Below are 16,856 nucleotides of genomic sequence, written 5' to 3'. Positions count from 1 at the left end.
TCCCTTTTGTCACAGTGAGGGTGATGCTACACACCTTGCAGGGTTTCAAGGAGGGTGAAATGAGATAACATGGCACAAAGTAGGCATTCAGAAATGGAAGTTGTTCCTTGCAGACAAGACAGGAGGCTCCGAGAAGTTGGTAACGTGCCTGGAGTTAAACTCTAAACAGAGCCTCCACTCACTGTGCTGACTCAGGAGCACGGGGATGTGCTGTTTCATAGAAATAAAGGGAGACATCCCTCCTCCTCTCCTCTCCTTCCTGTCTGCCCCTGGGTCAGGGTGACCTGTCCACATTTGCTCTGGGGAGGCCATGGAGGAGAATGCCAACGTCCTGGCTGCCCTCTCAGACATCATGGACCTTGGTTGAATGAGTCTGGCCTGTCCAGGATCTATAGCTGTAGGCCCGAGACTTCCCCTCACCACGTGCCCCCTAAGGTGTGTTTCTCTCCTCACAGACACCAACGTGATTCGGTATATCCAGCTGACGGAGATGAAGCTCAGCAGATGCTCCCAGAGAGAGAAGGAAGCCATGTAACTACAACACCTCTCTAGACTTGCACTTGCGCCCGACCCTGGACTTCTAGGCATCCCCTGGCGGAGAGCCCCTCCCTGGGTTCTGGTCCTTTCTCCCCACTCCTTCCACCAGCCCCCCTTCCCATCTCTTCTTCCTGTTGCCCCCCAACTCTTGTCTACACCCAGTGTGAAAAGAAGGAGATGCAAATTTGGAATCTGGTGGGTTGCCCTGACAATGGAGATATCTTCTTCTCTAGCAGGTCAGCCACTGAGAGGGACCTGACCTCTGTGGGGACAGCCGGGGAGGACGCTCACAGACCAGGAATGCCTGGGTTTCTGACAGAGGCAGATCCTGGCGGTTTACCATCCCAAAGGAGTAGGCAAGGAACTCACGTCTGGACCCTGCACACCTTTCTGACAGACCAGAGCATCTCAAGGCAATTGTAACAAATCCAGGGATGAGACAAACACCAGGAGCATTGGTTAAGGCAGGAGAGAGGCCATGAATTTGTACACTGGATTTCTCCACCTCTACCCCTACTCGCTTCCGCCCCTGCCTCCCTTCCTTGTTGTCTTTGCTTGTGCTTTCTTCTCTTGCCCTCGGGGATCTGAGACTGTGCCAGGATTCACATGCCATTGACACCCACTCTCAGTGCCCTCTGGTGACCACACATACCATCCTCCCATCCCCCCAGCAGGCAGCTGTGACAGCAGAAGGGCAGGGACAAGTGGGCCAAGGGTTGACCTCTAAGGTGAGATGGGGAGGGAGAGGTGACGTCCAGGGGAGAGAGCATTGTATAGACTGGGCAGCTCATTAAGTGTAAATAAAAAGAAATTAACAGGCAGAAACTCCTGTCACTTCTGTTGGAAGCAGCCCACTCCCCCGCGGTTACTCCCTCCCCCAAGGAACCCACTCAGAGCTACTTACAGCCAGGCAGAATGGGGCTTCCCCAATGGGCCATTTGTTCCGTGGTCGACAGAGTTGGCTGCCTCCTCTGCGTTAGAGTAGGCTGGGGCTGGGGATTCTGCCCAGGGGGTTGGCTTTGTGGGACTTTGTGGGACTTGTACAGCCTCTTCGATGACATTAGCTGGACTCAATATCTAGCACAGAGAATGTGCTCAACAAATATTTGTTGAATGAATAAATTATGACTGCAGACTGGCTCTCCTGCCTTAAACTAATTTTATCCCAGCCTGGTCTCCTGACATCTATGCTCTTTATGCCATGTTGCTTCAGTCAAATAAGAAACATTTCCTGAGGGCTTATTGTTTGCCTACCATTGTGCAATATGCTGTGGGACATAGGACGTGGTCCTATGGAAGAGTTCAGAAATGCTCGTGTGAGATTACTACCAATGACACCTTTCATTTATATGATGCTTTAAATTTTTCAAGGCACTTTCGTGTATCTTCCGTGTGATTAGTGAAAGAAACAGTATTGTACAAATTAAAATATATACAGATGCAATAATGTTAATAGTTAGCATTTATTAAATGCACTATCCTCAGCTCTTTACATGTATAAGCTCATTTCTTTCATGCAATTACCCTAGGAGATAGCATTTCTATTTGAAGAATAAGAAAACTGAAAACCAGAAAAATTAACTATCCCAGTCCGGCCTATGGTTGAGCAATCAGCCTATGAACCAAGAGGTCACGGTTTGATTCCCAGTCAGGGCACATGCCTGGGTTGCAGGCTCAATCCCCAGTAGGAGGCATTCAGGAGGGCAGCCAATCAATGATTCTCACTGATGTTTCTATCTCTCCCTCTCCTTCTCCCTTCCTCTCTGAAATCAATGAACAAAATAACTTATAAGAGAAAAATGAACTATTGCAAGGTGGCATGGTCTTAAGTGGAATAGCTAGGATTTGAGCCAGGTGTGTCTGACCCCAGAGCTCTAGCTAAAACTACTCTGTAATTAGTTCCTGCTCTACAAAGTATATTGAGCAGTTACAAACACTCAAGAGCAGGACAGTGTGTGTTACATTAAAAAGTTTTAACTGTAGTACCTGAGCTGCCTCTTGTGTTTAAAATGCCCAATGCAAAAAAAAGCAAGGTTCCTAACACTAGACTCGCTAGTGGACAGGGCAGTAACAGACCCGGAAAAGAGAGCTGAGACCCAGCAGTTATTTCTGAGTATTGTTCATTCTACTTGCTGATGGGCCAGACAACCCGCCTAGCTTTCCTCACCTCATCCCAGCTTTGGAGAAGGGTCACAATTATAAGGCAGAGGATGAAAGGGGATACCAAGTTGATGATGGGTTATTTGTTTAATCTGGGGCTCTTCCACTGCAGGATCTCATGGCTGCTGAGGGGCCCAGGAGCCAGCAGCCCAGGGGATCCTCACATGGCTTCTCAAAGGCTTCTAACCGGGACCCGGAGAAAGTGCCAGGAATACCCAGGGGCCGACAGATGCTTGCCTGTAGCTCAGCCTCAGGAGAAGGGGAAAAGGAAAAGGCTGTTAGAGCTGCCACATTCTACCCCACCCCTAACCACAGCCCTCTCTCTGCCCTCTTCCTCCAAAATGGTTTCACGTGACCCCAATCCAAAACCACCCTGCAGTGTACAGAGCACAGGCAACCGTGCAAAACTCCCCTGCCCCCAAGCCTCCAGTCCAGAAAGCTCATGAGTTGGCGAACTGCTTGTTAGAATCTGAAGGATAAGATGAGGTCAGAGGTGGCCTGTAGAACCAGTTCATACTGGCTGGGTCTTCCCTTTGGTCTTGCCTTCAGGAAGGACGCAGAGTAACTGTTCCCAACGTGGCTCAGGAGAGAGGTCAAAAAGTGAGTTGCGGCGAGACTGGACAGCCGGGGATAAGATTGTTATCATCCTTCCAAAGAAAAAGGTTGAAAACCAGAACTAAGCACAACCTCACGGGACACCCTAGTACAAGTGTACAGGCTGTCTGCTTGTCTGGTGACTCAGATACACATGTTAACTGGAACTCCACTCACCGTGACCCAACGTTAATGATCCCAAAGGGAAAAGCTGCCTGGGGGATTAGCTGATGTCTGGGCTGAGTGGTGGATCTTCTGTTCACTTGTCCAACAGAGACGTCAGGGAGCTGCTAAGCAAAATCAGGTGTGTGCACCTTCCCGCCCGCTTCCTTCTCCCCGCCCCTCGCGCAAACAGGGGTTGCCATTTAACTGCACGCTGTGTTTGCGGATGTCACTGCTGAACTCTTCCTGGAGCACGAAACCTGGATCTGACCTGCTTCGTCATCTCCTGCTTGGACTTTTGGGATAGACTCTTCGGGAAGAAAAATTATACTTTTCTCGTAATGATTATAAACGCCTCACATGTGTATTGTGAATTTTAGGGGGGCGGGGGGGAGAGACAAACTCCAACCCACAATCCTAGCACCCAAGGCAAGCATTACCATCCTTTGGGACGTATCTTTTGGTTCTCTTTGAGATAAATGCACACATACACCTACACAGTTTGCTGTGTGTTTGTTTGTTTGTTTTTTAACAAAAACTAGAGCACATTGTATATATATATTTACTCTTTAATAACTTACTTTTCAAAATGTGTATATTTTAGGATATGTAATACATACACAGACACAAAACTCAAAAATTACAAAAATCTCTATAGTAAGAAGTAAATCTCCTTCCCACCCCTCTGCCAGCATCTAGTCTCGCTCCTATTACCTGTATGTCTCTTCCGGAGACATTTAAGCATTTCCAAACATATAGACACATATACTGTTGTCACACACAAATGGTAGCATATGGACACACGCTTTTGCCCGGTGTGCTACTTCACTTATTATATCAGGAGCATAACATTTTTTTTTTGCGTTCTCTCTCGAACTTTTCAACATCCTCCCCATTCTACAGATGGACCCTTATTTGATCATCCATCTCCTAATAGTGGTCATTTCATTTGTTCCCAGTCTTCATTCTAAACAAGGTTGCAACAGACATTCTTGGAGCTATTCTGTGCACAAGGAGAAAATTGCTTGGCTATCTTTAAGAATTTTGATGCAAGTTGCCAACTGTCCTCCAGAGAGTTTGTACCAAAGCACTCTTACCTGCAGCCTTGAGAATGCCCTGTTCCCTGCACCCTCCCTCATGGTGGGTATTAGCCCTGATCAAATCTTCACCAATTTGATAGAGAAATGATAGGATGTCAATGTTATTTGAACTTGCATTTCTTTGATTATTATTGATGAACATCTTCATGCGCTTATTGATCATTTGTACTACTTTCTTTGTGAAATTTCTAGTCATTTGATATTGGTATGTTTACCTTTATTATCAACATGTAATTTTATTACAAATATTATCTTTGTCCAGAAACACTGCAAAATGGGCTTTCCAAGTGCTTTGCTTTCTAATTTTGTTGATGGTGCTCTCTGACGTACATAAATTCTTAATTCTGCAATTAATTTGTTCCTCTGTTGCCAGCTTCTTCTGCCTGTGGCTCACTCTCCCATTTCTGTCAGGTGGCCCTTGTAAAGCACACGGATGGTGTCGCTCCCTAGCTTGAACATCTGTAGCGGCTCCTCGTTCACTTTAAAAGCCAAACTCCTTAGCATAACACACAAGGGCTGTCCTGTGATTTCCCCCACTGGCTCTTCTGGGCTCACCTGCTGGTCTGCTTCGCAGGTGCCCTCCATTCCATTGCCACACAGCTGCTTGGCATTCCCTGAACCCATGTTCTGGGTCTCTGGGCCTCTCCATGCTGCTCCCTCTGCCTAGCCGCCCACGCCTTCCCCCTCCAGCTCCCTCTTTGCCTTGCTAACTCCGTTCGGACCCTACGCATCACTGCTTGCAAGCGGTCCCTGACCCCTGAGTCCAGCCTGCACTCCTAAAGCAGCACGAGCCTAACCCTGGCCAGCATTTGCGACACTGAATTGGAATTTCCTACTTATGTGTGTCCCCGCCGCTACCCGGATATTCAAGGCAGGCGCTGTGGTTTGTTCATTTTTGCAGCCAGAACGTCTAGCACCACGCCTTCACATAGCAAGTGCTCACTAAATGTTGAGCATTGAGCTTGGCTTGGATGAATAATGGATTCGGGGGCTGATGTTACTTGAGGTAAATGCAGGGCTGGACTGGATCTGTGCTTCTGAGAAGTGAAGAACTCCTAGGAGACGTGGGTTAGAAGAGAAGCCCTGCGCTCCCCTGCTGTGCTTTCCAAAACATCAGAATCACTTGAAGTAGCTTTTTAAAAATGCATCATCTCAGGCTCTGCCTTAGATCCACTGAATCAGACTCCCGGGGATGATGCTCAGCACACGACAGTGTGTATGTGAGTGTGTGAGTCCTGCAGTGTTTCTGATGACCAGCCAGGGGGAAAAGCTGCTACTGAAGTAGTCCAGCAGATAAATCAGAGCCCCTGGCTCCACTGTTTCAAATCATGAGACCTTTGCAGTGGGTAGATGGAGCTTTATTCGAACACCAGCTTTGGCATCCGCTGGCCGTGTGACCTCAGGGCAGTTGCATGACTTTTCAGGCCCTCATTAGCCTCACTTAAACATGAGGACAATATTACATGCCCCTTACAAGGGTGTTGGGAGGATTAAGAACTACCTGTTTCCTAGCTCAGTGCCTAGTGCAGCGTAAGCATGAAATAGAACATATTAATTTCCTTCCCGCGTTCTCTGCCCCGCCCCTCCCCCCCCGCCCCCGCTCAGCCTCAGTTTCTTCATCTATAGTTTGGCTGCTAATACCTGCATGTTTGCCTCCCACATTCCCACACCGAACTCTAGAAGGAAGGAGCTTCCAACAGGCCCTGGATTATCTGGCCACACAGGCCCCTTATTCCACCCACCGCATGCTCTCTCCCAGAGCATCAGAGAGTGTAGAGCAGCCAACTGGAATAATTCTGATGCTTTCAGACCCAGTTGTCTTTTAGTCGCATCCAAAGATCGGCACCGTTTTCTTCCTGTGGTTCCACCCAAAGTCCAGTGTCTTTTCACCTCCAAGGTGAAGGCGATTGTCAGAAAAGAGAGGAGTCATGGCCTGCTCCCCTTCCCGCACCTTGGGATCCTCATCCCATGCCTCAGGGTTGGAAAGACAAGACTGAATGTGAGGTCCAAATAGCTCGTCCACAGCCACTTTGATTAAGATGCCCCCGTTTCCCACTCCCAATGCCCACACACTCTCCCCTCGCCAGCCCCGGGGCCGGCAGCAGAGAATGCCTTTAGTCCCTCAGGCCTGAGAGAGTTCAAATTACCGAGTCAGCACGAAAAGTCCCACTCTAAATGGACTGAAATTGGATTCTATTAAAAACCGCACTCACTGAGGCCCTTGGCTATTAATATTTGCTACAACATGGAGCAGGGGGAGGAGGCAGAGGCTAACTACGAAAGGTTGGAGATTGCAGCTGTTCCGTGGAATTGCTTTTCTGGAAGCGAGCCTGCATCTGAAAGCTGGATTTGCCCTGTTTTCAACAGTTCACAGAATATGGGGGCTGGAAGGAGTCCTGAAGCTCTCTCATCTTATAGATGAGGGACCAAGTCCGGAGAAGGCAAGTGACTTACGCAAGGTCACACGGCTAGTAAGTAACAAAACCAGAACTGAAACGCATCTCAGTTTTCTGACAACGAACTTAATACTCTTTCCACTGAACTAACATACACTTACAAAGCACCTTTCTCTCTCTTTTGTAATGTAATGCTGTAAAATTATTCTCTTCTAAAGAAATGGTAACCTAAAAATAAAAGGCCAAAGTAAGAGGCAAAAAAGCATTTATTTGAGATTTAAAAAAAGAATAGCTACTCAAAAAGCACTGATTCAGGAAGAAATCCCAACTCAGATTTGGGCAGAAACCCAAATCCAAACTCCTCCGATTAGGAGACAAAAGCAAGAGGAATTTATGAAAAAGGGAACAATTCTATCGCTTGAAGGAAGGCATTTCTATTGGTGCAGATAAGCTTACAGAGTGACGCTAATTCAAAACAATGTTTTAATTTTCAGGGCAGTAGTCATCAGCCCAGTAGTCGTATCTGTTTCTTGTTATCCTTGCAAACAGTTCTTTGGGACACAATGTTGTCTTAGGCCCAGTCCAAAGGTTCCTTTGCTGCTTTAACATTCCAAAGATTTGAGGCATCCGACATGCAAGAAGGGTCCTCTGGGATGGCAGCTCCAACTCCATTTTAAAGTGGCTCCGTATATATAATAGGAAGAAGGAACATAGTACTCACTCATTCATTCCTTCACTCGTTATTTATCATCCCAGTCACTTCTGTATAGGCCAGTGATCAGCAAACTCATTGGTCAGCAGAGCCAAATATCAGCAGTACAATGACTGAAATTTCTTTTTTTTAATTTATATTTTATTGATTTTTTTACAGAGAGGAAGGGAGAGGGATAGAGAGTCAGAAACATCGATGAGAGAGAAACATCGATCAGCTGCCTCCTGCACACCCCCTACTGGGGATATGCCCCCAACCAAGGTACATGCCCCTGACCGGAATCGAACCTGTGACCCTTGAGTCTGCAGGCCGATGCTCTATCCACTGAGCCAAACCAGTTAGGGCTGAAATTTCTTTTGAGAGCCAAATTTTTTAAACTTAAACTTCTTCTAATGCCACTTCTTCAAAATAGACTCTCCCAGGCCATGGTATTTTGTGGAAGAGCCACACTCAAGGGGCCAAAGAGCCGCATGTGGCTCGCGAGCCGCAGTTTGCCGACCATGGGTATAGGCAGTTCAATGGTTAACAAGGTATTTTCTCTGCTTTTCAAGCTTACAGTCTACAGCAAGCATGTCAAACTCAAAGGCTAACACGGGCCAAATAAACAAGGTTTAAGTTTATGTGGGCCGCACAAAAACAAAGCTTCAATTTTCATAGAAATGTAGGTTTATTTCAATAGCGATATGCTGAATACAAAGGGCTGAAATAAATGAGTAATCGTTAACACAAAATAATAGAACATTTAATAAAAATTAATATTTTTTCTTGAACATTAACTTACCAGACACTGAATAACTGCACAAATTAATAAGCGTAACGCAAATAAACCTATTTTTCTTGTTCTCCGAAAGCGAAATATTTCCTGTTGCGCACACCAAACAAGTCAGTCCAACACTAATGACGTGGCAATCGGCTGCTAAAATATTCGCTGCTCGTATTAGTGGAGAGAAATGGTGCGCATAAGGCACGTAAGAGAAATGAATGCAACACGATTATAGTAATCAGTCATTCGCGAACATTGTAGTTCGTTATTAATTATGTAGAACAGGATATTGTAAAAATTAAGTTATGAAATGTTTATTAAAAATATTTCTTTCATACCATTATAATGGCTGGGCCGCAAAAAATATTCGTTGTGGGCTGCATGCTGCCAGCAGGCCGTGAGTTTGACATGCTTGGCCTACCGGGAAGAAAGAAAAGTAAACAGGCAACTTCAAATCTGTCTAATAAAAACACAAAGGGCATCATAGAAGTAGCATCGACGGCCGTTCTGGAGGACCAGGGAAGATTTCCCCAGACAGTGCTGACTGGTGGAACAGAAGTGGTGAGAGATGAGTCAACTTCAGTCCAGGGCCAATGGCAAGGGTCTGCCTCTCCTTTTCCAGGTTGTAATATGAAAAGATTTGACAGCTTGAGGTCAAGGGCTGTCTTTTCTTATCTTTTTCCTGATTGTTCATGCCTGAGCTCAGCCAATGCCATTTGTACTACCCTGTAGACCCAAAGGCTGAGAAGTCACAGAAGACTCTGAAGGTTATATCTGATTAAATCCTCTCGGAATAGAACAGGGACAAGTGGCTATATGCATTATCTGTGAGTGTGATCAGAAGCTCTTCAAGACCCGTGATTTCCTGAATAAGCAAAAATTCTAGACCAGGTTTCACGAATATAGTCACAAGGCCAAAAGCAGCCTGAATATCTCCTATTGTTTTATGTTCTTTTGTTTTCTCTAATTTTAGCTTTTTTATTCTAAAACTAGTGCCCTGATACACAGATTCATGCACATTGAAAGGAAATTAATTAGAAGGTGGCTGGTGGGGTGGGACTGGGCAAGAAGGGCCGGACACACCCTGGAGCCAACCTCCTGTGGTCCCAACCCAGCCAGCTGCACCTGGGGCAGCGCCATGGCTGAAAGGGCATCTGCAGAGTGAGCAGTGTCCCTCCGGCAGGTGGGGTCCCTCGGCCTGACCTGGGGGGATCAGCCAAAACTGGCTCTCCAACATCCCCCGAGGGGTCCCAGATTGCGAGAGGGCGTTTCTCGGGTGACGCACCCTGGAATCAGTCTCCCTCCTCTCTGGTTCCAGGGTGTGTCACCCAAGAACCGCTGCTGCCAAGTCACCACAGCTCAGCAGCTCCTGTGTTGAGCGTCTGCCCTCTGATGGTCAGTGCACGTCATACCTACCAGGCAGTTGGACGGTCAGATGGTCGGATGGGGGGGTTGTCTTTTTAACAAACTGTGCTGGGACAACTGGATAGCCAGATGAGAAAAAATGAAGTTGAACCACTACTTCACACCATATACAAAAGTTTACTCAAAATGGATTAAAGACCTAAGTGTAAGAGCTAGAACTATAAGACTCTTAGAGTGTAGGTGTAAACTTTTGTGATCTTGGTAAGTGATGGTTACCTGGCTATGATACCAAAAGCATAAGCAACAAAAGAAAAAAATAGATAATCTGAACTTTTTCTCTATTAAAATGAAAAACTTTTGTATTTCAAAGGACACCAACAAACAAAAAAGCAAAATGACAGCCCACAGAATGGGAGAAAATTTTGCAATCACATATTTGATGAGATATTTATATCTAGAATATATAAAGAACTATCATAACTAACTAATAAAAGACATATAAATTGACCCCAAAATAAGACCCGAAGCATGGAGGCATTGAACAGACTGACATACCTCGATGTAGGATTGGGGAATGAGAAGAGATAAAACAAAGAACTCATATATAATAAATAGCTAATATGCAAATGGTCATCACGCCCTCATGCAGTAATGGCTCAACACTGGGGAGAGAGAAATGGGGACCAGCCAGGCACAAATGAGCTCGAGAGAGAGGAATAGAAACCAGCCAGGCTGTGGCCTGGGAGAGGAACAATCCGCACGCTCCACAGTCCCTGCAGTCCCGGGTGCCTGCGGCTTCGGCCTGGGCAAAGCCACCCGCCCATGATTCCTGAGGCTGCAGCCAGCCTGGGCAAAGCCAGCCCGGGTCCCAGGTGCCTGTGACTGGCCAGAGGAGGAAATCCTGGGTCCCAGGTGCAGGGCAAGGCAGAGGCGGTTAGGGGCGATCAGGCCTGTAGGGGAGCAGTTAGGAGCGATCAGTCAGGCAGGCAGAGGTGGTTAGGGGCAATCAGGCAGGCAGGCAGAGGGGTTAGGGGCGATCAGGCAGGCAGGCAGGCAGGCAAGCGGTTAGGAGGCAGTGGTCCCGGATTGCAAGAGGCAGTTGGACATCCCCCAAGGGGTCCCAGATTGGAGAGGGTGCAGACCGGGCTGAGGGACCCCCCTCCCATGCACAAATTTCATGCACCAGGCCTCTAGTATACTTATATGCATGGCCCATGGACACAGGCAATAGGATAGTGAAGATCTTGGCGGGGAGGGTAAGGGGCTAGGAGGGGGGTGTGAATGGGAGACATATGTAACACTATCAACAATAAAAATAAAATTTAAAAAGACAAATAACCCACTTAAAAAATGGACAGACTCTGAATAGACACTTTTCCAAAGAAGATATGCAAATGGTCACTGAACACATTAACAGATGCCCAACATCATTAGCCAGTAAAGAAATGCAAATCAAAACCACAATGAGATTCTACTTCACACCCACGAGAATGGCTATCATAAAAAGCCACAAAAAAAGCCTGACAGCTTTCATGGCTCAATGGTTGAACAATGACATATGAACCAGGAGATCACAGTTCCATTCCTGGTCAGGGTACATGCCCGGGTTGCAGGCTTAATCTCCAGTGGTGGTGGTGGTGGTGGGTGGGGGGCGCGTGGTTTACAGGAGTTAGCCCATCAGTGATTCTCTCTCATCCTTGATGCTTCTGTCTCTCTCTCCCTCTTCCTTCCTCTCTGAAATCAATAAAAATGTTTTAAAAACAAAACACAAATAACAAGTGTTGGTGATGATATAGAGAAATTAGAACCCTCATACACCCCTGGTGGTAATGCAGTATGGTGAAGCTGTGGAGAACAGTCTGGCAGTTCCTCAAATGGTTAAACACGCAGTTATCTTAGGACCCATATGAGTAAGAATGACATACTACAAAATGCACAGATCTCAAGTCCTAAAAATGAATGCATTCCTGCAACCAATATAACAATCATAACATAGAAAATCACCCCCACCCTATAAAATTCTCTCATGCCCTTTCCCAGCCAATCTCCTCTGTGAAATCCTAGAGGTAACCATTATTCTGGTTTCTAGCTCCATGGAACAGTATTGCAAAAACAAAATTGTTTTTGAAATTCATATAAGTGGGATAATCTAGTATTGTGACATTGTCCTTTTATCTTAATGCACAATTGTATCCCTATTAAATGTAGTCATGCTGATTTCAGTCTTTCCATACAGCTTGTTGTGAGCATTTTCATCTTGATTCCATCATCCACATCCGCTAATTCCCCCAACTTCATGCCATCTATACATTTGATAACTTTTTGTGTCCTTAATCCAACATAACACAAGAACAAAAATGGAGTCCAGCGGCGCTTAAGTAGAAACCTCCCTTCCAGGCTTAGGAGATGAGAAGCATGGTGGAGGCGCTGGTCAAATGGAGGTGGGCGTCGGGGTGGGGAGAAAAACCGTGTTGATGGAAGAGGTCCGAGTTCTGCCTGGAATGGTTGAAAGAGGGAGCTGGTGACCGGCTGTCCTAGTGGGGATGTGTGCTGGGGAGAGGGCAGGGCTGCAGGGGAGAGGCTGAGAGTCACATGCATAGGAATGAGCACGAGGTAGAGGGAGGGAAAGAGCTCCCCTGGGAAGAACCAAGGGCCAGTCAGTCACCGGCGGTGGGTAACATGAGGTAGGGAATATTGTTCCCATTGTCACATGGGCACACTGAAGCTCAGAGACTGCGTGGAACACCTAATTGGGTGATCCCCTACTTTTTTCTCTTCTCTGAGACCCTTCCACCCACCCACCAAGGTGGGCTGTGGCTGGCATGTTGGTACCAAGCATACACCACCACTCCTCGGGCCAGGGTGGACACCTGACCCTGTGCGTGAGGTTGGGTTCCGTTTCTCAGAAAAGTAGATTTGGGTACAGAGACACTTGTCCTCGCTGATAGGCCCTTCCTCAAGGTGGGGCTGTAACACAGAGTGCGGCCATGTGTGCCGGGAAGGCCAGCTGCGAAAGGAGAAAGGACAGCTGTGCTGAGCGAAGCAGCAGCAGAGAACTTCGCCCCTTCCGGGAAGAAGAGGAAGAAAGAGGCTCTCCCACCAGCTCCTGGGTCCTCTGAGAACCTCTTAGTCCTCCACTTAAGTACTCGATTTTGATTAAGATAAATCAAGTGGCTTTCAATGATTGGTGACCAAAGGGGCTTGACTCAGAGAAGTTAAGTAACTTAGCTGATGCCACGTAGCTCCAGAAGAGTGGAGCTGGAGCGGCAAAGCCCACACATTATTGCAACTGCCCCACCGCTCAGACGGTGCCTTCCTCCCCGCGGCCGGCAGGCAGGGGTAAGGCATGCCCTACCAGGTCACCCCATCTCCGTGTCCCTTCTTTCACTCCCAATACACGTTCCCCAGGAAGCTCCAGGGCAGCCTCAAATGAGAAAATAAGTTACTTAACGATGAGAATGTCTAGGAAGGGCAGCACCATTTCGGTGGGTGGGATGGGGCACCAGGGGGCAAGTTCTTGCTTTTACCAAGTCCTGGGTCTCTGCAGGAGCAGGTGGAGCCATCTCCTTCCCTCCCTGAGACCCGGCTAAGCAGATGGCTCGGGCGAGGAGGGGAGAGGCCAGGGAGGAATGGGGACAGGTTATCGTTTGGAGAGGGGACTTTGTCCAGGAGGCCTCCGGGCCCACGTCCCTCAAGGGAACGGCATTTAGATTTGCCCCAAATGTGCAGTCCAGCCAGGTGAAGCCGGAAGAAAAGTGGGTCAAGCCTTCTCCGGGCAGATCCATTAGAGGTAGCTGCTCCCTCGGAGCCACTTGAAGTCTGCAGCTCCTGGAGCTCCGTTTATTGACTCTGTTTATTTCTCTAATTTGTCAAGGACTGTCTGCGAGCGCGAGCTTGCCTCCTAAGCGCTCAGCTTCCACCCCGCCTTGCAGGCTTCACCGATTTGATTAGCATACTCTGCACTCCATCTTTAGAGTCATTAATGAAAACCCTGATGAACACTGGGCATAAGTCAGATCCCCGGGAGGCTCTCCTCGGCGGCAACCTCTTCTTGCCAAGCTAACAACCTAGCAGGGATGGCCCTTCTGTTCAGGCCACTTTGGCCCATTGTTCAAGAACGTCTGTCCCCTCTTGTCATCCATTTATGTATTCACTCACTCATTCATTCATTGTGCTAGGGCTAGAGGTTTACCACAATTCCTGGCAAATGCAAATTCATGGAAAATGCTTTATGAATGCAAGTTATTATAACCGTGAGGTGTTGTGGGGAAGCAAAGATGCACAGGGCAGACCCCAGCCCTCAACAGTAAGCATAGGGATAAGAATAATAGCTTCGCCCAGGTGTTGTGGCTCAGTGGCTGAGCATAGACCTATGAATCAGGAGGCCACAGTTCGATTCCCTGTCAGTGCACATGCCCAGGTTGTAGGCTCTATCCCCAGTATATGTTTCTATATCTCTCTCCCTTTCCCTTCCTCTCTGAAATCAATAAAAAAATATATACACTGAGTGGCCAGATTATTATGATCTCTGAACACATAATAATCTGGCCACTCAGTGTGTGTGTGTGTGTGTGTGTGTGTGTGTATATATATATATATATATATATATATATATATATATATTTTAGAGGCCCGGTGCATGAATTCGTGTATGGGTGGGGTCCGGCCAGCCTGGCCAGGGGGAGGGGACATGGGCGGTTGGCCGGCCTGCCTGCTGGTCGAACTCCTGGTGGAGGGGACAATTTGCATATTAGCCTTTTATTATATAGGATATACACTGAGTGGCAAGATTATTATGCGTTCAGAGATCATAATAATCTTGCCACTCAGTGTGTGTGTATATATATATATTTTTATTTAATTTTTTTAAGATAATAGCTTCCATTTGCCAGTGTTGGACTAAGTAGTATGCAGATATTGTTCACCCTGTGGTGGAGATTAGCAACTCTAGGGAGGCAGCTCTTGCTAATGATTAAGAGTAAAAATTCTTACATTTTTAGATTTGCCTTCTTGCAAACTGCTGGTGGGAATAAACTTACCTCCTAGGATTGTCATAAGGGTTTACGTTATTAAAGAAGTTACTATAGAAAAGGCACTTGAAGCATTTCTTAGCACATAATGAGCATTCAGTAAATGCTAGCTATCACTGCTATTTCATGCAATACAGCTACCCAATATGAGTATTATTACCCATGTTTTCCAAGCAAGAAAGCAGAGGGTTAGGAGGGTAAGTAATTTTCCCAAAGCACATCAGCCAATAATGGAACCAGGGTCCAAGACCAAGTCTGTTTGATGCCAAATCCCATTTGCTTTATTATCATAACCTCGAAAAAAAGAAAACATGCATAAATACTATTTTATAAGATAGAAAAGCAAATGAGACTGTGAAGTGCAGTATATTTTCACCACACAGAGTAGATTCTCAACAAATTCTACCAAATGATGATGACAACATTATAAGCACCATACTGAAGTTTTAGGGGGGAAAGTGTTTTAGGGTACCAGAGGAAAGAGAGATCATTTCTGAGCAGGGGAATAGTTGGAGACTTTCATGGAGAAGGTACCATTTGAGTAGGCCTTAGCAGATGAGTGTGAGTTGGACTAAGAGAGAAAAGAATGTGAACCCCAAGAAGAAATCTGTCAAACTCATAACCAGAGCCTAGTGGCCACGGCTGAAAACGGCTCTCACAGAGTCTGCATTTCAGGAAAAGCCAGAGACTGAACTCTCAACCACCTGTAGTATGCTCCTGCCATCTGAGTCAATTATAAGGGAGTTCCTGTTTTTGTCATTTCACCAGTGGACTGACACCTGCCCTGTCCAATCAGAATTCACAATTATATCCTCATTTGTATCTAAACTGACCAGTCAGAACTGCACTATAAAGACCAATTAGAACGCACAATACTGACTAGTCAGAACTGCACAATTCGAACCAATCAGAACTGCACAAATTTGGAAACCACATTTGCATACAATTGAACCAATCAGGAACCTGGGTGGGAAATTTCTCTATAAAAGGTGGCCTCCCCTTGGTCTCCGTGGAAGGCACTTGTTGTTTCCACCAAGGCTGCATTTCCCTGGTTTGCAAACTGCTGGTGGGGATAACGTTTCTCCTTTTTCTGCATCTCTGGGAATTTTTGTCAACAAAAGAAAAAGACACTCTTTACAGAGGAAACTGCATGAGCAAAGGCATGAAGATGGGAATGTTTAGGGTGTGATTGAAGGGGGAAAAAAAAGTAACAAGAAGTTCCATTTAGATAGTATGTGATATATTTAAAGAACTAGTTGGGAATGAATTAGAAAGTATTGGTAAATGAAGTCTTGACCAAAGCACTGGCTGAAGTAGAGAGATTTCCCATACTCCAAGAGTCTCCTAAAAACACCAGGGAAAGCACCATAGAAGGGGGTTTGGGAATGAGGAAGGGGATTTCTTTAATATTCAGGCAAGAGTAACTGCCAGAACTGTGCAATGGGGCTTAAGTTTGAGACAGGGACAAAGCAGGGCTGACATTCAGCCGATACATGGGTGTAAATATGAATTGTTAAAATACTAAAGTGTTTTGAACCTTGAGGACATTATGCTAAGCTATATAAGCCAGTCACAAAAGGACAAATACTATAGGTTTCCATTCATATAAAGTATCTACAGTAGTCAACATTATAGCAACAGAAAGTAGAAAGGTTGTTGCCAAAGGCTGAAGGGAGAAAGAGGGGGAATTATTTCTCAGTGGGTATAGAGTTTCAGTTTTGCAAGATGGAAAAGTCTTAAGAGATCAATTGCACAACAATGCAAATATGCTTCGCACTACTGAACTAAGCTCCTAGAAATGGTTAAGATGGTGAATTTAATGTTTTGTGTTTTTTACAATAAAGGAAAAGTGACACACACACACACCCCTCCCCCCCCCAAAAAAAAAAAAAGAAGAAGAAGGAAACACATTAAAGTGCTTTCCATCCAGCTGGCAAATGGCACTGCCCTGGGCCACCCAAGGCCCCTTCTCCTGGACCCTGGACTCCTTGACATCCTGCTATGAAAGGATTAATGTTTGGCACTATTTTGAAAATC

General features: G+C 46.3%; 1 protein-coding gene across 2 annotated transcripts in view; it reads left to right on the top strand.

Moving 5' to 3' along the window:
• Positions 1-7,199, top strand: part of TTC9 (tetratricopeptide repeat domain 9) — a 36,070-nt gene extending 28,871 nt beyond the window's left edge. The window contains exons 3-4 of one of the 2 annotated variants that reach the window (XM_054715950.1): positions 456-531; positions 6,921-7,199. In XM_054715950.1, coding sequence (XP_054571925.1) covers positions 456-531; positions 6,921-6,975 — 131 coding nt within the window. In that variant the 3' untranslated portion in view covers positions 6,976-7,199. Of the gene's footprint in view, positions 1-455; positions 4,904-6,920 lie in introns of those variants that run through there. The other variant, XM_054715951.1, reaches the window with a different exon arrangement.
• The last annotated feature ends 9,657 nt before the right edge of the window (positions 7,200-16,856 follow it).

Source organism: Eptesicus fuscus, chromosome 5 (genome assembly GCF_027574615.1).
Source record: "Eptesicus fuscus isolate TK198812 chromosome 5, DD_ASM_mEF_20220401, whole genome shotgun sequence".
Taxonomy (NCBI): domain Eukaryota; kingdom Metazoa; phylum Chordata; class Mammalia; order Chiroptera; family Vespertilionidae; genus Eptesicus; species Eptesicus fuscus.
This window is presented reverse-complemented; position numbering and strand designations above follow the sequence as displayed.